Source organism: Ceratotherium simum, chromosome 13 (assembly GCF_057802395.1).
Source record: "Ceratotherium simum simum isolate JZ-2026a chromosome 13, ASM5780239v1, whole genome shotgun sequence".
Taxonomy (NCBI): domain Eukaryota; kingdom Metazoa; phylum Chordata; class Mammalia; order Perissodactyla; family Rhinocerotidae; genus Ceratotherium; species Ceratotherium simum.
Window position 1 is genome coordinate 39,307,143 of NC_141912.1, and position 23,133 is coordinate 39,330,275.

The 23,133-nt window shown below is 51.5% G+C and overlaps 1 protein-coding gene across 8 annotated transcripts in view; it reads right to left on the minus strand.

Annotated features, from left to right (window-relative positions):
- Positions 1-4,377: 4,377 nt before the first annotated feature.
- BTBD9 (BTB domain containing 9) overlaps positions 4,378-23,133 on the minus strand; it is a 400,982-nt gene continuing 382,226 nt past the window's right edge. For 4 of the 8 annotated variants that reach the window (XR_015554128.1, XR_015554129.1, XR_015554125.1 and 1 more), the window contains 3 exons: positions 12,883-13,237; positions 12,298-12,514; positions 9,013-9,090 (listed from right to left, as the gene is read on the minus strand). Coding sequence is in view for 3 of the 8 variants with exons in the window: in XM_087438545.1 (XP_087294671.1) it covers positions 8,893-9,090 (198 nt within the window). In the remaining 5 variants the exon portion in view is untranslated. Of the gene's footprint in view, positions 9,091-12,297; positions 12,515-12,882; positions 13,238-23,133 lie in introns of all 8 variants that reach the window. The other 4 variants (XM_087438547.1, XM_004424187.3, XM_087438545.1 and 1 more) reach the window with 3 other exon arrangements.

Consider the following 23,133-nt stretch of genomic DNA (forward strand, 5'->3'; position numbering starts at 1 on the left):
GCTGGGGGCCCCAGGGCTCAGCCTGGACACCTGTCTCTTACCTGCTTGGTGATCTCTTCCTGGCTCCTGGTTCTAAACACCATAAACACTGGTGACTGACAACACTACCCCTAGCCTAGATCTTGGCCTCCTCTCGGGGCTCTGGCTCCCAGCTGCTCACGTCTAATTCAGCATTCCTCCAAAGGCTGGGTAGGTTGTCAGAACTAGAAGCAGTGGGGCACCTAAGAGTGCAAATCCCTGGGCCACACCAGCCATGAATCAGAACCTGTGGGGCAGGTGTGGATGTGGCATCTTATCAGGGTCCCAGGTAGTTCTTATGCCCCACAGAGTCTGAGAATTGCTGTTGTAGTAATCTCAAACTTGTAGGAGCAAAACCTGACACTCTGCCCTGCTATAATGATGACTGAGCACCTCCCCCACCATGCTCAGAAAAAAAACAAAAACCAAGCAATTTATACCCTGGGCTAAACTGAAATTAACAGGGCCATCCTGACTCATTCTGGTTCCCATTTAATAAAATCTTGACTATTTCCCACAACCGGAGACTCCCTGTGTTAAGGCAGTTTTATCCCTGACTTGCTTAGTTGATGTATGAAGACAAGTCATGACCTTTGGGGCTGGGATAAATGAGACTGTTCTTTTTCCATCACAGACAGACTAGTATGAACTTGACCACCTTGTAAAGTTTGTGTCATTTCCTTAAATACTTGTTGGGTTTTGTGCTTGCTGAGCCGGTCCTTCTGAGGTCCAGCCTTCTCCCTGACAAACCCAGCACACTGGGAACTGATCCACTTGGAGTGGACCTTGACTCTGCTTTTGCTCTCACCCCCTATCCCATTCACAGATCCCCACCGCCCTGCCTGCACAACAGACTGCACTTCCTCCACTGCCCACCTCTCCCCGGATTGCTGCAACAGCTCCCCCTCCCCGACTGCTCCCCATCTCCCCCTCCCCCTATAGCAATTCTCCTTTCCGCAACCAGAGTGAGCCTCTTCAAGTGTGAGTCAGATCAGGGCCCTGCTCTGCCCAGAACCTTCCACTGGCTCCCATCTCACTCAGAGAAGAGCCCAGCGTTCTCCAACAATCCAGGAGCCTCCCCTGCCCCCTGAATCCGGCCCACTCGGCTCATCTCCCACCCCTGCCCCTGGCCACTCCCTGCCACGCCAGCCCCTCTGCACAGCAGGGCCTTCCCCTTCGCACTCCCTCCTCCCCAGAGGCCTCCAGTCTTGGTCTCTTCCCCCAGGGCTTTGCCCAGCTCTTGCCTTCTCGGGGAGCTTCCCTGGATGGTCTGTGTCCACCTGTGTGTTGGTTCCTTGTCTTCTCCTCCACGTTGGCACACGGGGCACGCCCACATTTACACTCATGTATGTCGTCTGTTGTCTGGAGTGTAAGTGCCACAAGGGCAGGACATTGGTCTCTTTAGTCCTCTTTGATCGTTGCTTGGAGCACTTTTCAGAAAACAGCCTGAGCAGGTGCTCAGCCCACTGTGCTGCATGACAAGCGTGAGGGGCTGGGTCATGTTTGCAGCCCGAGGGGACTGGGGCAGCTGCATGGCGAACCCCAGCGCTCTCTGGATTTGGTTTTGTCTTGTGCAACACATCAACAGATTTTTGAAAACGTGGTCAGTTCTAGATGATCAAAGCTAGGAGGGTTAGCTCACACGACGATGCCTAAATCAAGTTTCAAAATGGCCTTGACAGTAGGCTCCAGTGCTAGGCTAAAACCACTAGGTGGAAGTTAAAGAGAAATGTCAACTCCTGAATTTAGGTTCAGAAAAGAAACTACAGGGAATGGTAACACACCCCTACCTGATTCACACTGTTTTGAGTAACAAGAGCTCATTATGAGGCCAAGACCTGAGGTGGCCAAGTACTTTCCCGTGTTCGTGTGGGTCACGGACCCTCTGGCACCATCAGAGTTGCCTGGAGACTCGTGCACAGTTGTGGGCATCGTATCATGCTGGGGCCACAGGCAAAGGAGAGGGTGCTGAATAAGAGAACACCGGGTCCTGACACCCACTGTCTAATACCTGCGAGCTTGTATATCGAAGAAGAAAGACAGGAGGGAAAAAGAAAAACCCGACAGTGGGATGGAACTCAGAGCTTGAGAAATGATAAGAGAAGCGGACCTTGTCCGCTCAAGGTGATGGAATTTTCTTTCCACCAAAAGTGGCATCAAATGGGCCATCTTGGGGTACAGAGGGTGTGATGGTGGCGGGGGTGGGGGTGGGGGTCTCCAGTGCACAGGAGCCTGGAAAGGCGCTTTTAGAGCCTCTTCGCTCTGAGAAGAAAGAGCCGCAGAGCTGTGGTCACAGCGTGGGCCCACATTCCTCTTTCTGACTGTCCTGGAACAAGTCAGCCATTCCGCGCCTCGCTGTCCTCAAGTGTGGGCAGGCTGATACGGGGTCCACTTCTGAGGGCTGTGTGGGGACTGAAGGAGGCAGCGCTTGCTCGGACAGCTGCCTCTTGCTCACCCAGAGGCAGAGAAAGCAAGGGGCTGCAGAGAGGGACGAGGAACACAGGCATGAGACGTCATCACTTTATTTCTAAAAGGAAACCCACAGCAGCAGTCTCACAGACACCAACTTAGAGGTTATTTCTAACACACACAATTTGTATATTGGCTCACTTCGGTTGCTCTGCAAAATGAGGAAGCAGCTGCATCCTGCCCACAAATTAATACATATTCCAAACAGCAACACTGCCCTTTGGGCTTCTGTAGCGTTTTGGACAGAGTCCTTCTTTACCAATGGCTTGGAAGAGCCATTCCCAACCCTCTGGCCCAGCACGGCCCCCACTCTCCTACACCCAGAGGCCCGGCGAGGGGAGTGGGGATGGCACCCACCAACCTTTGCAGGCCCAGAAACCCCCAAGACAGAGGAGGGTGACATTCTCTGGTGAATTCAGGATATACGCAAGTTTGGCAGGAGTAGCTCATGTACCAAGCCCCATGCCAACCCTGAGGCTGTCACCATTCCCCCACCCATCCAGAGGCTGAGCCTGAGGCCTCACTCTCCTCTGGCTTTTCCAGGTGCTAGGGGGCAGGATGGCCTTGGGACCTCAGTGCTGGGGAGAGCCTGATGGGCAGATTCCTGACTGTTCCTCAGAGTGGGCACTGCCTCTCCGATCACTTCTGGAAGGGAGTTGTTCTGAGAACTGGAGCTGCCCTCTGGCAGAGGGAGGCTGGGAGAGGCCAGGCCCCAAGGTCCTGGGTTGCTCTGCCTGTTCCTTGGTTCTCTGAGGCCTGAGCAGGCCTGGCCCTGGTCAGCTGGCTCTGTGCTCCCTGCTGTCCTCTCCTAGAAGCTTCTCACAGCTCACCGTCAGCACCCTGTCCCATCAACCCTGGGAGCCGCTGACTGGGGGCCCAGCAAGACCATGCCAGGTCTGGGGCAGGTCTCTGGGAACAACTGTAGAAGTTGGGCTGGGGCACTGCCCCACTGTCAGGCCCCAGGTGGAAGGAGATGTGTACTGGGAACAAACCTGGGAACCCAGGGCGAGAAGCAGCCATGGGAAGGACCAGCCTGCCCCCTGCACCCAGTGTGGAAAAGTGGAGGCCATCTCCCCCCAGGGACGGGCATGGCGACTTGGACAAGACTGGTCCAGTCTACCCCACCTCTGCTCAGGAGCGCTCACCTTCCCAGGCCCAAACCCCCGGGGTTCACGAGGCAGGAGGCGGCTATTTGGTGACAGATGGATTGTAATAGTCAATGTCGCCAGTGATCCCAGGGTGTTCATGGAAACCCAGGCCCCTGGGCCCAGATCCCCACCCTGAAGGCCTTGCAGACCCTCCTACCCACTTCCTTCCATGCCTTCCACTCAGGTTAGTGCTGCCTGCTCTGTGCCGGGGCCCAGGGCCTCTGCTTCCGGGCTTTCTGCCTCTAGGTGGGACGGAGCGACTGTCTGCTGGCTCTCAAAGGTGTCATTCTTCAGCCGTCTCAGCCGCCCCAGCCACAGTGACAGCGGAGCAGGAGACAATAGTGGAGACAGGTGTGTGGCTCGGGGCCTCCTCCTCCTCGCCCTCCCCAGCTCAGGGCTATAAATACTCTGGATGCAAATGGTAAATGCTGAAGACACTTTTCATAAATTACAGGTGGATGATTGTGAGTCTTCAGGCCATGAGGCCTCTGGGGGAATAGTTCAGTTCTTTAAAAAAACAAGAAACTAACCCGATGGGGTGGAAGGGCCCCTTTCAGAGTCTGGCTCCAGCAGGAGAGGCCAGGCGCTGGTGGGATGGGGCAGGGGATGGGGCGCACTGCCGCCCATCTTGATGAGTCAGTCACAGAGGACGCGCACGACAGGTCTAGGTCAGGAGCCAAACGAGACGAGAGAGAGGGCACTCGCACCCCCTCTGCTAGGTTGGAAAATTACTCCATGAGCATTATTACTTTAATATATTTTTTAATGAGTAATTTAAAGAGAGAGAACAGTGATTTTCAAACAAGGTGTGTGTGGGGGCTCTTCTGTGCACCTGCCCCCAACCCCTGCAATGGGGGCGGGTCCCAGCCCACATCAGTCCAGCAGAAAGCCTTGCCTTGAGGCATGTGTCTGGTGGGGGAGCGTGCACCAGAGGAGCTCCCCACAGTTGGAGAGGTGGGACCCTGGGCCCGGGAGGAAGCCATGGCCCCTCTGCCAGTCTGATGGAAACCAGCAGAATCACACGTCCTCGCTCTCCGCCCACAGCCCCACCATGGGCCAGGCCGGGGCGTATCGGAAGTCGGTCTACCCTCCAACAAAACCCTTCTTGCCACCTTTTCCATTCATTCTCTGCATAAAGAAGGGGCCTCAGAACCCTGGCCAGTAACCAGGGATGACCGGGCCAACTTTGAGGAGGAGAAACGGGCACAGCCTAGTTGCCCTGCATGCTGTCTAAACCAGCCCCTTCCCCTCTTCCAGAAACTCCTGAGCAGACACCAGGCACCAGGACGACTTCTAATTAAATATTATAATAATAAAAACCAGGGCGATACAGAACCGTGAACTGCATTTTAAATTCCTAGGGCCACTAATGAGCACTGAACTCCTGCTGGAGCTGTTGTCAAGACAAACACGCAGAATAGATAGCTGCAGCTGCAAAAACAAACAGAGCATGGCCTGTGCCCACTGCAGCCATGACCACTGAAGCCACCACCACTGACGGCGCCCTACCGGGCCTGCTCCCCGCTGCCAGCCAGGCAGCATCCAGAGGAACTGGTCACCCGCACAGACGGCAGGATTAAAATGACAACACTGAAACGCAAACACGAATGAGGAAAAACTCCTGGAAGGAGACTAATTTTCTTTTCCTCTTTTGACACTTTCTTCTCTGTCCAAAGGGAGGTTCTGAATTGAAGCCCGCAATGGGGAACGCCCCCTCTCTTTATGAGCAAGTGGCCTTGGCACACAGGAGGCTTGTTATCACAGGTTATACCTGCCTTTTTTCCCTGAGTCTCTAGAAAGAGTAAGTGATTACAGTTTTGTTATCTTCTAAATTAAAAAAAAAAGCTGAAGTTGACTGGGTTGGCGCTGTCTGCACAGCGGTTTGACAATTGGGGCGACAGCATAACTACTGAGCAATTTTTTGCACAATTGAAAAACTTTTTTTTTTGCCAAGGAATCAGTCTAACAAACAAACACATCCCACTCTTGCTGAAAATAATTTCTTTTCCCAACTCTTCTAGGAATAAAACACTTTTAATGTATTTGTCAGGAATCGACACTTCATTTAATAAGATTAAAAAAGTGACAATTTAAAGAGCAATTGAGAAGAGTCCCACATCCATCATGGGCTCATGGTTCTAACTAAAATCAGAAGAAAAGTAGAAAAAGCACTGAGAATATGGGAAAACAAGTGTGTGTGTGTGTGTGTTATATTATTACACCTGTTTTGAGTCCAAAGTGCTCAGCAGCAACGCCCGCCTTTAACACTGCCTTGACGGGGCGCCAGCCCTTCATGGCACATGCCCCTCATGGCACACCCCCTACAGGGCACACGCCCCACCTGGCGTGCTCAGTGCCAGCCCAACCGACCCTCCCAGGAGCTGCCAGAAGGTGACTTTGAAGGCTTTCCCCAAAAGCCCCAATGAAGTTTGCTTTTTACTCTCCCAAAAAACATGATCTAAAATGAATGGCAGGGGTTTCTGCAGTGTTCTATTTCTTGACCTGGGTGGTGGTTACAAAGGTGTCGTTTCACAGTTTGTAATTAAGAACCATCACAATGAAGCACCCCTGTCTGTCTCCACCAAGGGTCTGGCCTCACCTGACCCCCCTCAAACCAGACACCACATGGGCTGCATCCTCAGTGGGGTGGGGGAGCCAAAGTCCCTCACCTGCCCCTGCCCCACCTCTGGCTTTGGCCGAGTCTCCTTCATCACACCCACAGCTCCCAGCAGAACCAGCCTCCACCCTCTGCTGGGCTGAAGACCCTGGGTGACTGGGAATCCGTCCAGCTGCACACCAGCCCATCTTATCATCTGCACTCTCATTTAGCTCCCTTAGTCTCTTCAAGTTTTGGGGCCATTTTGGTCCAGGTGGCTCCAGGGGAAAAGTCCTCCTCGGGACCAGCCAGGGCTCTGGCAGTCACCTGATGTTCTCGGCTGCCCACTCATCCCTCATTCCCTGGAGATCCAGGTCTTGTCCTGGGCCTGTCTGGTGTGATGCACTCAACTGGGGTCTCCACGCCTCCTCCAGAAGGCACTGGCCCAGCCAGGCATACAGAAAGAGCCCTCTGGCTCCCCAAATCAGGAATTCACAGGAGATGGGAGGGAGGAAGGAAGCCACCTGAAGCTGAGCTGCCAGACCGGCACTTAGTTACCTGTGCCTGGAATGGCGATGTGTGCTGCCTGGGGCAGAGGAACCAAAAGGTCTAGAGATAGAGGGTTGGGTCAACTCTTCCAGATCCTTCCCCAGCCTACCCCCTACTTTCCCAGGTCAGCAGTGCCGGCCTCCAAGCCTGGGGTCTCCTCTTCGGACAGGTGACCCCAAAGTTTTAAAAAGAAGCCCTTGACTACACAAAACTTTCAAAACATTTGAACTCTGCCCTTGCTCTGACTTATCTGGCTCTTTTTGTTCCCCATCGGGCAGTGAGTCACTGTTGAAGGAGGTGCTGAGTGGACAGAAATTCTCGATGCTAATTGGCAACTTCGGGCTGGATGCTGACGGAGGCAGCGGCCAAGCCACAGAGAGCGGCCACTCACCGTGAGCTGGCGGCCCTGCCATTTGTTACCGGAGCTCCCTCCCACTGTGAACTGCCTGGCACCCCTCGGGGGTTCCGCTCACCCCACACAATGGGGAAATGGACAGAGAGGAGAGCTGAGAGGCAGAGGGAGACTCTTGGCCCCCCCGGGGCGTGGGGAGAAGGCTGGCCCAGGGGCTTCTCCTCCCCAGGACTATCTCCTCCCTGGCCTGTGTGCAAAGAGGAAGACAACCTTCCCATTTAATCATGCAGTTTGATGCTATTCTATTACTCCAATATTGAAAAGTCACTCAAACTAAGTTATACGAGGAGAAAACATTTAGTTAGTTGACCCATTGGCTTTTTGTACACCCACAACCAATGTGTCTTTAAGACACCAGAAAGGACCAGAAAGAAACTCCACCCCCCATAAGCCCCACTGCTCCTTCTAAGCAGGGTCACAGGGCATGCAGGGGACCCGAGTCTGCGTCTGGACGACCCAGGGGCACGGTGCGGCTCAGCTCCGGAGCCTCATGTGGAGCTGACTGCGACAGCCACCAACAGCCAACAGAAAACTCTGGAGATAAGCAAAGCCAGGCAAGAATCTGATAAAGTTACAAAGGTAGTTAGCACTGGAATGGAAATGACTTAGTCAGAGACACAGCAGAGCCAGACCCAGCTATAAGAGTCAGAGGAGATTGTTTCGAGGAGGATGAGGAGAACAGCTTCTTAGAACCGCTTGTTTTCCCTCCTCGGTGGAGTGCTGTGGTCTGGGGGAAACAGCAGCCACCGATCAGCCGCACCGTGCGGCACAGGCTCAGGGTTGTGTCCCGACACTGATCGCTCGGCCAAACTGTGGCTGTTCCCAGCAGGCTCAGCCCGACCTACAGCTGGTAGAGATTTATATACATGTAATTCTGAACGTTCAATTAGCAGGTGGCATAATAACTATTTCCTTGTCAGCCTCCCAAGCTTAAAGGCTGGATACCTTGCAGGAGTGACAGGTTAATAACTCAGCAATTCGAGTGATTATTAACTCGTGTCCGTGGGTTGATTTGCTCATTGGGTATTTTGTTGAACTTCCTCAAAGGGTTCTCCTCGTCATCCAGGTGCTGTGCCGAGCCGCATCTGTGCCTCACTGAGGAAATGCGCACAGTTATTTCTCAGCTGTACCCCATGCTTAACCGTTCCAAACTAGGGAAGGAAAATTAGAGAGTCAAAAGGGATTAAAACAAGTGATTTGCTGTTTGAGCATTTCAAAAAGATCTAGAACACCTATGATTCAGCAAATGTAGAATAACTAAAAGAAATAAAACATCATTTAGTTGCCAGGCTAATGTGTTCCATAACAGTCAACACTCTACGAAACCCACTTCCTCAAGGCTGCCTCCAGGTAATGGAGGCCGAGTAGATGCTCTTCCCTTTGAGTGTTCACATGCCGTTTTGTATTCCAACACGGACCTGTCTATTCCTTCCTTCTGTTCCCTTGCCTGGCTTAGATTAGAGAGGTAGGGTGTTACTGGCGGGCTTGATGAAGACTGAAGACCATTTTCTTCCCCTGGAGACTAGCCTGATGTGAACAAATTGAGAAAAACAACACAGCCCCTTTCTGTCCTTGGGAGAAAACCTGTTCTGTGTCTGCTTTTGCAGCCAGGTCTGCTACTCCCTGGGAGAGGGGAGGGCAGTCAGTAAAGATCCCTGCCTGGGGGGACACTGGATCTTGCCTCCACATTTGCGCCTCCTTTATTGGTGCTGCAGGCCAGGTGAGCGTGAGTTGGAGCCTGGACTGGAGGGCAGTGAGCTGCCGCTGGGAGCCTGCAGGGCGTGGGGGTCGAGCTGCTGACCAGTCAGGCTGCTGTCCCCTGTCCGCGACTCCTCGCTGTTTTCCTCCTTCTGGTTGCTCTGCTGCTCCGGACACTCAAAGTGGACACAGTGGAACACCTGGGGAGAGAAGGCAAAGACCCATGAGTGCTGGTCAGTGTCCCACCCGGGACTGCCTTGAGTTGGGACACTGTCCTGCCCAGCTTTGGGGGCCACCACACGGGAGTTAGAGGAATTCCCTCCCACTCCCCCCACCCCTGGCGCAGATGCCTGACAGCAAGTAGAAGGTGGTAAACAGAGGCACAGGCCAATGGATGGATGGTCTGAAGTTACAGACAGCTGGACAGGGGTTCCTGTAAGATGGTCTCACTGGATTGCTCCATTGTTGGTTACTTTTATCTCATAAGCTCCTTTTTCTTTTTTAATTAATTCATTCTTGCATTTGACAGTTGGGTTAAAATTCAGGGGGGGAGGCTGGCCCGGTGGCATAGCCGTTAAGTTCATGCGCTCCACTTTGGCGGCCCGGGGTTCTCAAGTTCGGATCCCGGGCGCACACTGATGCACTGCTTGTCAAGCCATGCTGTGGTGGTGTCCCACATATAAATTAGGGGAAGATGGGCACGGATGTTAGCCCAGGGCCGATCTTCCTCAGCAAAAAGAGGAGGATTGGCAACAGATCTTAGGTCAGGGCTAATCTTCCTCACACACACACACACACACACACACACACACACAAAAGTCAACAGGGGTTGATTGTGGTGATGATTGCACAGCTCTGTGAATATACTAAAAACCATTGAATTGTACACTTTAAATGGGTGAATTGGATGGTATGTGAATTATATCTCAATAAAGTTGTTATAAAAAAAGTCAGCAGGGCATTAGCCAGGGGAGCACCCAGGCTTATATAACTCCAAGGGTCTAAACCAGCACGTCCTTCTCATGTTCCCCCTGGGCCCCCGGGAGGGGAACAAGCTCCTGATGTGCAATTATCGGCTGGGCAGCAGCACTGGGAAGGGGACTTCAACCCGCTATGGCTTGGGCCAACCTGGAATAAACGCCCTGCCCTCACGTGGAGGAGCGGGCCACCCTCTGGAGCCAGGGAAAGATTGCCTCCCCACCACTGAGTCCCTCCAGAAGCATTACTGAGAGGAATGGGTCAATCCAAGAGAGGTCCCAAACTTCAGGCTGAGGTGAGCTGGCGCAGGAGGCTGGAGCTCGGGCAGCTGAGGGGATAAGAGCGGCGGCACAGGCTCACTGGGGAGGCCGAGGGGCCTGAGGAGGGGCCTGGCAGTGGGGGATCCCAGCGAGAGGCTGAGGAGGCTGAGATCAGTGAGGGTGGCAGCAGGGCGAAGACGGAGACTTCAGCTGGAATTGGATTTAGGGGTGAGTCCAGTTCCTGAGGGGCCTGATGGCGCAAGAGCGTCTTAGAGAAAGTGGTGTGGTGGGCTGGTGATGTGACAGGAACTGAGGCTGGGGGAGCCATTCGGTCACCAGGGCCTGGGGCTGGGGAAGCAGGAAGCAGAAGACCAGCTGCTAAAACCAGAGCATCCTGGACAAACACCTGGTAAGGCCCGGACTCTCCAAACGTCACTACTTTATCCCAAGGCTTTCTCCCTTTGGTCTCCAGGCTCCTCCTAAACCAGCCAAAGGCCCTAGCTAAGTAAGGTGATGCAGCTTGTAAAGCTGTCATTGAATTTGGGTGCAAATGCTGAGGCTCAACTGTAAGTACGTAACTGGTTGGTAGTGATGCGCTTGGAAAGGGCTGCTGGGTGCCTAGAGCCTGTGTGGACAGCCATGGCAGGCCACATGGCACAGGGGCACGGCCACACTCTGAGCCCATGAGGGTGAGACACACTGCTGGCCCTCCCCTGGCCACCCAGTGCTCCCAGGAGAACTGCAACCCTCCTGCTCCCTTGGGTGGGGGCCTGCTGGCTGGAAAGGAGCCACTGAACTTTGGATCTGCCCAAGTTTGGTGAGTCCATTCCTGGATAAGGGCCCATCCGTAGGGGATAAGGCACTGGTACCCTGGGAGTGGGCAGGATGCAGGGTAGGGCTTCTGGACAGCCGCCCCACTCCCTGAGGGAGATGCTGAGTGGAGGAGGCTGCAGGGCTCAGGAGGTGCAGCTGCGGCAGAGCCAGGGGGACAGGGGCTGTCCCTGCCTCCTCCCGAGAGCTCTACATCCTCCACAGCTCGAGTGCACACCACACCACGCACACACGTTTGTACACACACCACGCACACGTGCATACATACACACACACATACACACCACCCTTCTACTGTAGAATCAAGTTCACAGAGAAGACCAATGTAATATCAACTGTGAAATTATATTTAAAATATAAATTCCGTGCTTCCCTTCCTGCATCACTATTTTTTCCACATCCCCACTCCAATTTATTTATCTACCACTGTTTCAAATTTCACCTTTCAAACTCTAATATGAAGACTAACTGAGGCCACACGTCTTCTGGTCTGTCGTCTGCGTTTGCGCAGACTTTCTCTCAGAGTGAGCTGATTTCTCTCTGTAAAGCTCAGGCCCGGCGGGGGTGCTTCCTGCGGGCCCTCAGGGCTGCAGCTGCCCCACGTCAGCCTGGTTTCTCCTTCCTTTTCCTTTCTTTCCTTCCTTCCTCCCTTCCTTTTGTATCAGAGCTCCCTATTTGGGCCCATCTGAAGGTGCTTACCTGTCAACAGCCAGATGGGAGGGCCTTTTATGGAGATTTAAAAACTGTGTTCCATTAGCTCTGATCTGAGCTACACGGAGTAAATTTGAAAATCTAAGTGGCAACTATTAATCTACTCTTCCATCAGCCTAACGTTCTTTAAGCTTCTGAAGTGACAGGACCATCTTCTGGCAGTCATCCACAGTCTCTTGCTTCATGAACACCTCTCTTTCCAAGCACCAGACGGGGGTTGGGAGATGCACCGGGGCAGGCTTTTGCCGAGTGGCCAGGGCCATGCCCCAGAACACACCTGCGCTTCCTCACATCCCACCCGGCACTCTCAGTCAAGCCCCTCCCCAGAGCTTCTTGTAAGCGAACGACTCCTGTTCTCTTTCTCAATATGACCCAGAGCCATACTTCATCCCCACGCCCATGCCTCCATCTTCTCTGAACGACGGACATTCTGAACACACTGCATTTTACTGCACCTTCCCCCGCCTGACCCCGGAGCTCTTTATCCTGCCCCCTCGTGTCCTTTAATCCGTTACTCGTGTAATCCCTGCTCGCCCGAGCTCCGTCAATATCTCTGGAGGCTACTCCTCGGAGCCCTGGCTGATGCTAATCCCTGAACTGACTTACATTTGTCCTACTCCTTATTACCTTTCCTCAAGCTCTCCCCCTCTCCTTAAATGGGTTTTCTCTCCTTTTGCTCTTGCAAGCTTCTCTTCAGTCCTCTTCATTTCCAGGCGAGCCCTGCGAGGCTTCAAGGCGCCTCCCGCCCCAAGGCCTGGCCCCTCCCTCTCGCCTCTGTCGACCGATCTGCCAGTTCCCATCTGACTCAAGGACCAAGGCTGGTGGTCTTTCTCCGGCTCAGGGCCTTGCACAGGAATAAACAAATCAATAAAAATCCTAGATTGAAAAACGAAGTTAAACAAGATCTCAGTGTGGCCGGGCTCTGGCTAACGGCTAGTTCTTCAGAACGTGCCTCTCCCCACGAGCGACGCGATCCTGAGGGGCAGGGTGCTTTCTGCTTGGCCCCGTGCTGGTGGGCAGACACGTCCACAGTGAGCACTTCATAAATGTTCGCCAGCCTGACTCCTGCTGCTGTCCCTCGTTCCCGCTGTCCTTCCCACTTCCAGCCTGACTCTCCTTTAACCAGGGTGGCGTTAACGGCACAACCGTCTTGAGCCCATTTAATCAACCTGTTTTAAAGTAATAACGCAAATGGCTGTTTTTCCAACACACCTAACAATACTGAAGCAATCTCAGCTGGCTGTTTTGGTGTTCTCCTATGGATCTTCCTCCTCGAGAAATCATAACCATTCCTCCCCCGACACCACCGAGCTCATGGCAGACCCCGCCATCTAAGGCAGAGGAACCTGGAAGCCCCTGGAAGCCCTTGGAAGCCCCAGCCACTCGCTGCCTGGCTGAGCTCCCCTGCGGCTCTGGGTGGGCGCGGTGTGACCAGGGGGCAGCGACCAGACACGAGGAGTGAGAGCCGTGCTTCAGTCTGTGACCCCAGGGTCTTCAGGGTGTCACTAAAGGACCAACTGATGTTAACGCGGGTTCCTGAGCGTCTCCAGAGAGAAAGCAGGCTCTGCTGGATTCAAAGGCAACACACAGAAAACAGTTAATTTTATAAGCCACAAACGGTGTGGTGAAGATTCTATGTGAAAAAGGGTGTTTTACAAATGGAAAAGTGGGTGAGGGCTGGAGACAAAGAACAGGAAGAGTGTGCAGTGGGCGTGGGCGGGAGAGTGAGCAGGCTAAGGGCGGGTGGAAGCTGGGAAAGGACGGGGCCTCCCTGTGCCAGGCGCAGAGGGCAGAGCGAGCGTGACATATGCAGGAGGTATGGCAGGAGGGGCCAAGGGAGGGCTTCCAGACAAAGGGTCGGGTCACATGGTGAGAGGCTCTGCTCCCCTCTCTGTAGAACAGCGTGCTCAGTCATCTCAGTTGATAACCCAACCACCAGCCCTGAACCTAACATGGCACCAGTGCAAAGCCAACACAGAGCCAGGCCCTGGACCACGGCAGACACGGAGTAGCCATCATGGTGTGTGTGCACCTTACCAACATCATCTTGTGCAAGGCTGGGGGTCCTTCCCTGGGGACCTGTGAACAATCCTGACTAGGTTCTTGGACGCGGGGGGGTGGGGTTTAAAGTGAACCTGTTGTGGGGTAACTGGCTTCTTCACTGGTGGCCACGTGATCAGGGCTGGGCCCCAAAGCTGCCTCGCGCCCCGGCAGGGGTGCACAACGGAAGAGAGGCTGTGGTGCTTCTGCTCTTGTCACACGGGAACTGGAGGAGGTCTCCCATGGCTTGGAGGGGTCCTCACTACCACAAGGTAGGGGTGCCATCTGGAAATGTGCCTCCTCTCCCACCACACCCCCAAGCTCCTCTTCCCACTCAGCACCCGAAGGCCTCCCTCCAGGGGGAACAGCCAGGTCCTGAGTTTCTCTTTGCTCAGAAGCTGGTGTGATTCAATTTCTTTCCTCCAATCCGTCCCAAGACTGCAACACCCCTCGGAAAGGCTGTGACCAAAAGTGAATGAGGCATACAAGGCAGAGTGGCACTACTGATTTATGCAAAACCATTACCACAGTCGCCGCATCATTTTCGCTTCCCCTTTTCGGCAATCATGTATCCCATTAGCCTGTTTGATTGCCGCTGCTCACTAAGGGGCACCTTCGCTGAACCAGCTTCAATGGCCTCCTGGATCTATCCCCTGAGAGGAGCCGGCTAATTTGAATGTAGTCGTGTGTATGAATCCCACACAGCCTTAGTCACTACCCGGGTGTCCTTTTTTGTAGCTGCTGTTTATTATCACTTTGCCTTTCCTCTCTGGGAGCCATAATTCTTGACATGTCTGAGATAATCTGGGGTGTTCTTTTCTCCATGAACACTGGAAAGGATGTACACAATGCACTAGCCTCTTCTTGGTGATCAGACTAATTCCTTGGCTGGCCGCTGTCTGCCACCTTTCATTAGAAGAATTCCCCCAGCACAAGTTGCTAGATGTATCTTCAAGGTTTTTAAAAGCAGAGAAGCCTCTGCTAATTTTCCCGAGTTGGCCTAATAAGAGTCCACTGTGAACTGTTGCAGAAATCGGGAACATTTAATAAATGTTGATCAATGGCTCTACCTTGCTTTTCTGGTTTCTCCCGAGTAATTTTCACAGACTGCTTTCATGGCAACCAATACAAATAGGATTTCTGATCCAAGGCTTCAACTTACGTTTACAAGGTGACGCATCTTTATAACATAGACACCTACCTCTCAATGATACCTGTCCGTAAGTCAGACACAAAGACATGCTTCTGAATTATACCACCCTGAAGACGTCCTCATCTTCTCTCACGGTGTCTGGTGTGGCGGCATCACACACCCACTCAGCATTCAATAAATGTTCACTGATCCTCATGAGGTGACAATTAACATCTTTCTTACACTTGTCTTAGGAGAAGTTGAGAGTCCATCTATAGACTGCAGAGATGTTTTATTTTTAGGATGTTCCTTTAAAAATGAAGACCAAGTGTTTCCAACAAAATATAGCTTTTTATAAACCAAAGTTTTATAGATGTACATCTAAACAGCCCAAAACATTGTTTTCAGTTAAGGAACCCATTTCACAGGGAGACATTTCCAGATTGTGAGCAACAATTTTTCAGTATTGCTTAGGGGTGACAGGATACCCAAATAGTTTTGCACAAGTATTTATTTCCACTAGGTACGGGAGTTTCTTGGTGACACTGCTTATATATGGCAACAGTTTTTTTAACTTTCTAATGTCACTTTCCCATATTCATGTAGGCCAGTGCACCCACAAGTAACTGGAACTCCACTGCTTGGAAAGTTCTGGAAAAAGAGTCTTTCCAATACATCTCACCCCAGGCAGCCCTGGAATTCCTGACTGCTGTTTTTTATGTGTGCACATTCCAGAGTTCCGGGGAGAGTGATTCCTTCTCTTAATTAATTTGGCCCTGGAGCAGGAGAAGTATCTTTTTATTTTTGTAAAACTAAGAAACAAAAAAGAGGGAAATGTTCTAGTTCCCAGGGAGAACGTGGTAGATGTGGCCTTATCAAGGGCCCCGTCCTGTTGGACAGGCATCAGGAGAGCCTGGCTGTGGCCCCACTCTCCTCTCAAGCCTGGCGCGTGGCCCCAGCCGCCCTGGGCGGTTCTTTGCTTCATCCAGGTGATGTGTGTCTGTTCTGTCTCAAGAGCTCCAGCTGCAGGGAGATTTCAGGCCTAACTCCTAACCTCTGGCTCCACAGTGGGGCACCGCTGGAGAAAATCCTCACAAGCTGGGTGTCTCCATTCACCTCGCTGCTTGGCAGCTCCAGGCGTCACTGGCTCAGTTCTGGGAGCACCTTCGCCCAGTTGTTTGATGCAGAATTATTGCTCCTCCAATAGAATAGGCATAAGGATTGTGGAGTGTTCGGAACAATGACATGCTTACTGTTGTGTCACTTTCCCTCTCTTTACTCAATAAAATCTTTCATAATAGACATTTAAGTATAGAGATGTCTGTAAAGGTATTCTTTTATAATTATGTGACAAATTAAATATTTTTCTGTCTCACTAGGAAGGAACCTTTCCCATCTATTTCACTCTCCTTATTTTAAAGACACGTGTTCTGAGAGCCAGGGAGGTGAACTGACTTGCTGGGGGTCACATTGCTGGTTGGGGGTGAGGCTGGCACCAGTGCCGAGGTCTCCGGTGCACATTCGACGAGGCCCCTTGCCTCCTCCCCCTACTTCTCTCTCCTCCTCGGCGCATTCCCCACCTCCCCCAACGTCCTGGCCCCGTGCATTGTGGCTGTTTCTCAGAGCTTACTTCTAGATCCTCCCCACCCCTCTTTTCTTAGTCTGCCTCTTCCAAGGCACCTGACCTTAATCATTATCTGCCTGTGTAGTCCTTAAATCCACATTTTTGTTTGAATGGCTCACCTTTAACCACACTCCACCCCATCTTATATTTTCTTGCAACTAATGCTTCCAGATTTTCTCATAGCCACCAAAGCCCTACCATTCTCCAAGGTCAAGGGGGTTACAGCCTTGGTGCGACTTTCAGTTCTCCCTCATTCCTCAGATCCAGGTTGTCACAAGTGATTCCTGAGAGCTGATTTCCCTCAGAACCCTCCACTGGGCCCCTGGTCTGATTTATGGAGGAGCTACTGTGTGCCAGACACTGGGCTGGCTGCTGGGACATGAAGATACCACGACACGGTCTCTGCCCTCAGTAACCGCGGTGTAGTGGGGACCCAGGCAGAGCCTCTGCTAGGACCATCATATAACCTCACAGGAGCCAGGCTGGCCTACCTGTCCTTGTGCTCAGGCCCTGCTGCGCCTGTGCTTACCTGCTCTCCGGCCCACACCTCGTCCTGCCCCCGCAAATGCCGCCTCAGCCTTGCAAACACCACACAGGGCATCCAGGTGCCACCTGAAACCTGGATTTGTCTCGGTTATTTCTACCCCGAGCAGGTTTTCTCTGCGTGCGTCCCTTCCCCATCACTGCCACGAGCAACCCCTGTTTGGTGGGGTTCTCTCTCCCTGGCAGAAGTGGAGGTTGAGGGCTGGAACGGGGTCTCGTTTCGTCCCCCTCCGAGGGAGGGGCTTGCTGGTCCCTCTGCTCCGTATCTCTTGGAGTCTCTGCCGCCGGGATGTTTCCTTCAATCCCGGTGCTGACCCACCAGGAATTCTGGCCTTTGGAGCCAGCAGAGGACTGCTCTGAGGTGTGCCCTGCAGGCGTAGAGGACATTCTCTAGAGGATGCTGCAGGGGAAACCCTTGGGAGCCAGAGGGGGCATGATCACACCTGGTGGTGGGGGGTCTGGGAAATAGTTATCACCAGGCCAGGAAAGAGCTTTTTTTTTTTTTTTTACAGATTCTGTTTCCCTATTTTTGCTTTTTTTTTCCTTCACTAGAGCCACATGTTGCTATGGGAACGAGGATGGCACTGGGAGCTCACAGCCACTCACGGGGCTGATAGAAACCTGTAAATAAATTCTGCCTCACTCCAGGCTCCATGCTGAGTGGTCCTGGAGGGCAGCTCAAGCAGCCACTTGCAGACTTTCTGCCCTGCTGATGCCGGCTCATGCAGACCCTCCTGCTGCAAGCTCTTGGGCCGATTACTATTCCCCACACGGCAAACATCGAGTGTGCAGAGAGATCTGTAACCCCCCACCCTCCAAACCCCCCCAACACAGTTTCATTTTTGTCTACCCAGTCCCAAGGGCCAGGATCACTTGATCTATTTTATGGATGAGGAACCCCCCACCCCCAGGACCCGGCCCCTACATCCATCCACATAAGCCGCTGCTTCGGTTCACTCCACTGCACTTTTTTTTTTTGTTTGTTTTGTTTTTTGTTTTTTTCCCCCAAAGCCCCAGTAGATAGTTGTATGTCATAGCTGCACATCCTTCTAGTTGTTGTATGTGGGACGCAGCCTCAGCATGGCCAGAGAAGTGGTGTGTCTGTGCGCGCCCAGGATCCGAACCCGGGCTGCCAGCATCGGAGCGCGCGCACTTAACCGCTAAACCACGGGGCCGGCCCAACTCCACTGCACTTTCATCTCGAACAATCTACAGTATCGACTGCTACTGGCAATATCACTAGAGTTGAGGCCCTCTCCATGCGGGTTGACTTCTATCAGGCAGTGAAGCTGCAATGCCCCTAAGGAAGGGCCCTGCCTCAGTTTCTCTCCCAGATCTAGCACGGGCTGGTGCCTGAAATGCGCCCACAGGAACCATCTGCTCACCAACGCCTGACTCAGATAGCCGGGCCAGGGCAGGGCTGGGCTCGTTCCTGCGGCTTTACTGGTTATCATGCGTTTTTGGGAGATAGAGCAGCCTGGATGTTAAGAGCCAGACTGCCTGGATTCAAATCCTGACTCTGCCATGCACCGGCCAGGTGAGCTTGTGCAGATCCCTTAGCTCACTCAGCTTCAGGTTCCTCATCAATTTTTCCTTTTTGTGTAAAACAAACTTATTTATTGTGAAAACCATGCACTAAAAAGGGCATGAAATACAGATGTAAAGCTTGTTGACTATCTATGTAGTGAACACCATGTAAACCCTACTCGGGTCAAGAACCAGGAACGTCACTGGTGTCTCGCGGTCCCTCCATGTGGCCCTTCCTGACCCAAGCCTCCCCACCTCAAGGAAACCACAATTCTGGCTTTGATAATATCATCATTTCTTTGCTTTTTTTTTTTTTTAAATAGTTTTACCATCTGTGTATGCATCCTTAAATGTTATAGTTTGGTTCTGCCTGTTTTTGATGTTTATGTGAAGGTAACCCTACTATATGTATTCTTTTGTGTCTGGCTTCCTTTCTTCGAGATGCTTTGACATTCATCCACGTGGACCACGGCCCCCTGGACATACTGCACTCTGCTCCTCCGCTGTCCCATGAATGGACGATTGGGTGGTGTCCATCTGGGTCTGGTATGAATAGTGCTGCTGTGAGCATCCTCATTCGTGCATCCTGACCTAGTATCAAGAGTTTCTTTAGAGAATATACACAGGAGTGAAAATGCTTAGTCAGTGGGCAGGCGTGCACGGATTCAGCTTTAGTAGATCACACCACCTGTTCTCCAACGTGTCCATATCAGTTTACACTCCCACAGCATTGGAGGAGAACTGCCCACTGCTCCACATCTTCGTCAACACTTGGTAATGAGTTTCCTCGTTTTTAAAATGTGGTGAGAGTAGAACCTACTTCATATATGAGAGTTAAATGTGTAATAAATATAAAGGGCTTGGAATAGGGCCTGGCATATAGGAAATGCTCAGTAGACACTAGCTGCTATTGTAATTTATAATAATAATAATTATTATTATAAGGGTCATAAACTAGGAGATATTGAAGTATCTGGCATACATACTTTTCCATTTAGAGAAGTTTCTGGTTTAACAAACTCCTCAGTATGACTATGGAAACTCTGTCTTGGAATGCCATGGCTTCTCAATGATGAGACATTGTTTCACTAAATCTTTTTCTTTCTTTAGCTGACTGACGGGGAGAGGCAGAGATGGATGGACAGACTGATTCATTCACTCATTCAGCCAACAGGTACTCTATGCTTACACGCGCCAGGCCCATGCTCGGTGCCAGGGATACAAAGATAAATACGACACAGCCTCTCTCCTCAGCTACATAAATTCAGTAAGTAAAATGGAACCCTGAGAGCCACCTACAGTCTGTCAATAGCACCCTCAGTTTTTATTGACTTGGCAAAGGCTTTCATGTGGGTTCTTGTGAACAGGAACCCAGTCCTTCTATATTGCAGAAAGTTAGTTTTTCCACAGTCCTGTTTAACCCCCAGGGCTGCTTGTGCCCCTGAGCTCTCAGCCTACTGAAAAGTCACTCCAGAACTTGCTTTCAAACTCAGGTTTTCATAAAAGCCATAAAAAGAAACAGGCACACCTTCTATTTCTTTTAATACACTGACGTTCCTAGGTCCACAGACAGATCTCATTGCGACCCAGCCTGCTCTCTTTAAGGATGTAGGAGTGAGCCTTTGTTACTTCACACGATAATTCAAGAAACAGAAATGAAGTCTGTGAGAGGCGCTGTGGCACAGTCACTGGGGAGAAACTTCAGATCTGCCATGACACTGGTGGTGGTATCAACGGGGCCCAGTTTCTAACCTTTTTCAGACATGAGAGACTTAGAAAGAGGAGCAGTGTCAGCCACCTGAGTAGCTCAGAGTCGATCGTGCGGAGGCACGTGGGCAACTGTGCTGCAGTGGCGACACGATTGCCAGGCTGCGACTGAGACCACCCTACAGTGACTGAGGAAATAGCCAAGAAGGACCTTTTTGGCTACAGGCACTGGGGAGAATCAGACGAATGAGAACAACTGAAGGAGAGCAGGACAGGAGGGGACCTGCTGAGAGACACACTGACGTGTGCCTGCCATCTAGTGCTGAGCTTGAGAGGAGGACAAAGAAAGCCCCAAGAGTGGGCCGAGAGAGGATGTGCAGGACAGGCATCCAAGGGTACAGGAGAGAAACACAAGACATGGGAGAACCATGCCAAGCACAGGGGAGATTATAGAGCAGAGAGGAGCAGAGGGTGACAAACACACTGTGGAAATGAAAGGAAATGTTCTGAGAAGTTAAGATAAATGACAAGGACGGCACCGAGTATACAAGGAGCAGGAGGTCACTGAAGGAAGTGGTGGAGTCTTTAAGGTAAGCATTAGGGGAACTTATTGACAGAAGCCATAAACGCAGCTAAAAAATTAAATGAATTCATTGCTGTGGTGCTCACAAAGGAAGATGAGAGACAGACGCCAGCAGCAGACATACAGTTCCCAGAGGAGAGGGATGAAATGCTGCAGGAAATCAGAAGCGTGCCGAAACAGGTGATCGGGAAGTCTGAACCTCCACAGCCCACCTGAGAGCTGGCGGATCGCAGGGAAGTGGGGGAATTAACATGCAGACAGACGCTGAGCCGCGCATGCAGGAAGGCCCGGCTGCTGCCGCCAGACAGACACACACCTACATCAGGTAAGAAATCCCACCCGCCGCAGCTCGGGAGGCTCTGCGATCCCAACAGCAGCTGGGACGGAGGTCAGGGCAGTTTCCATTGCCACGGTCACACAGCTGCTGGCAGCTCTGGCCACTTACACACTCTGCAGGCCACTTGCCACCTTTTGCCAAAACAGCCCAACCCCATCTCTTCTGAATGCTTTTCAAGTCACAGGTGCCTCCAAGCTACACCTGCCCCACCATCACCTGCTGCGACCCTCCCTCTCTGGATGGGGCGGCACCTGCACAGAACAGTCTCTGGGTCGGTAACATTCAGTATCTAAAGGGAAACAGGTCCTGGCTCGGACTAAAGGAAGACCTCTGATGTTGCTTAGCAAACCAATGGTGACAGATTGAGGACCCTGCCTCCCTCTGCACCACCCTCCACTGTGAGGAAGAGGCGCCCGACCCCGATACTCTGATGGCATAGTTTGGGGGATCAGGGCTGTCCTGCACCTGCAGCCACCCTGGTTTCCCCACTCAGCCCCAGCCTCCTTTCCTGGCGGTTTGTGCCACCACAGTTCTCCTCAAGGGCTGCCTCCCCCAGGAGTCCTGCCCAACCAACCTGAGTCACCCCCTTCCCTTAACGCAACCCCTGTCCCTTGCACCTCTGAGCCTCGCCACACTGACTGACATGCATCTTCCCCCACCCCCAACCCCCCCCCCACCGCCATCCTCTAAGACAGGTGATGCTACTGTTTCCAAATGATGTCCCAGAGCCCAGTGTGCTACAGTCAAGAACGTTCTCTTCGAGTTTGCTGTATTCTTGATGCCCAGGGAAATTCCACTTTTTTGTGCCTTCTTATGTGCTCTGAGAATGATACAGTTTATGGATCTTGCCTTACAATCCTGGTCATTATTTATTTTATGATTTAAGATGTTTCCCAGTTGGCAACACTACATTGAGGCTTTTTTCCCTGATCAATAACTGACTCAATAAGGCAGCTGAGCAAGTCGCTCACCAGCCAAATACGACAGATCACCACTTAATTGGTGACCCACTAGTCAACCCATTCAAACCAGCTGGTCCAAAGTGGGTGGGGCTCCTTGCACAGATGTTTTTGGGAAACTCATCAGGGAGAGATCTTGCACTCCAACCTTAGAGATCTGTAATGGGAAATTCTTCATCTGCTCACCGAGGTGCTGGGCTCGGGCTGCGAGCTGGAAGACGACGCTGAGCAGGCTCACTCCAGTGCTTCTCGGCCTTCTCTGACCACTGTGATAATACAGAACTGCAGGGGCCCATTTAGGAATTAAAGGAAAAACTGGTCTTTTTTATTTTTTGGATATGTTATATAAGAAACAAGTGACTGCAAATGAAAATATTTAATTTTAGCCCAATATATTATATAAAGATAAAACTGAAATTGTTTTCCAATTTAGCAAATAATACACACACAATTAATTTAACCTAAGTTTAAGTGGTAAGAAAAATTGGGATTTATTGGCAAAATTTTAAAAATATGATGTTTGGTTTGGGGATCAATAAAATATTAAAATATAGATTCAAATTACTTCTGTTACATCATCAAAAAAAGAAAAAAATGCTTTTATGACCTAGTGTTTAGAATTCTTTAATTTTGGGCTTTAAAAAATATCAGTTGATTTACTTTTATCATTTTCAAGTTTGTTTTGAAATGAGGAGGTAGGAGAGAAAGTTTCAGGCTTCTGTTTACAAGTCTTCTCTGAAAAAAACACATTGTGGGCAGTTATCATTTTTATTTTAAATAAATAAAAAAGCAAAATGAACATAAATCATCACAATATTTTCAATTTTTAAAATGCTTTTGGAAGCACCAGAAACACCTGGATGTGCTCTATAGACTCTGACTCGATGAACACAGTGCATGAACCCAGGGCAGCTGTGTCATGTGCAGTGCTCAGGGCAAAATGAGAATGCAGAGCCCCTTGTTCAAAACCAGGAAGAAAGCTGCTTCTTTTCTCCCACAGTCTCCCTTTTA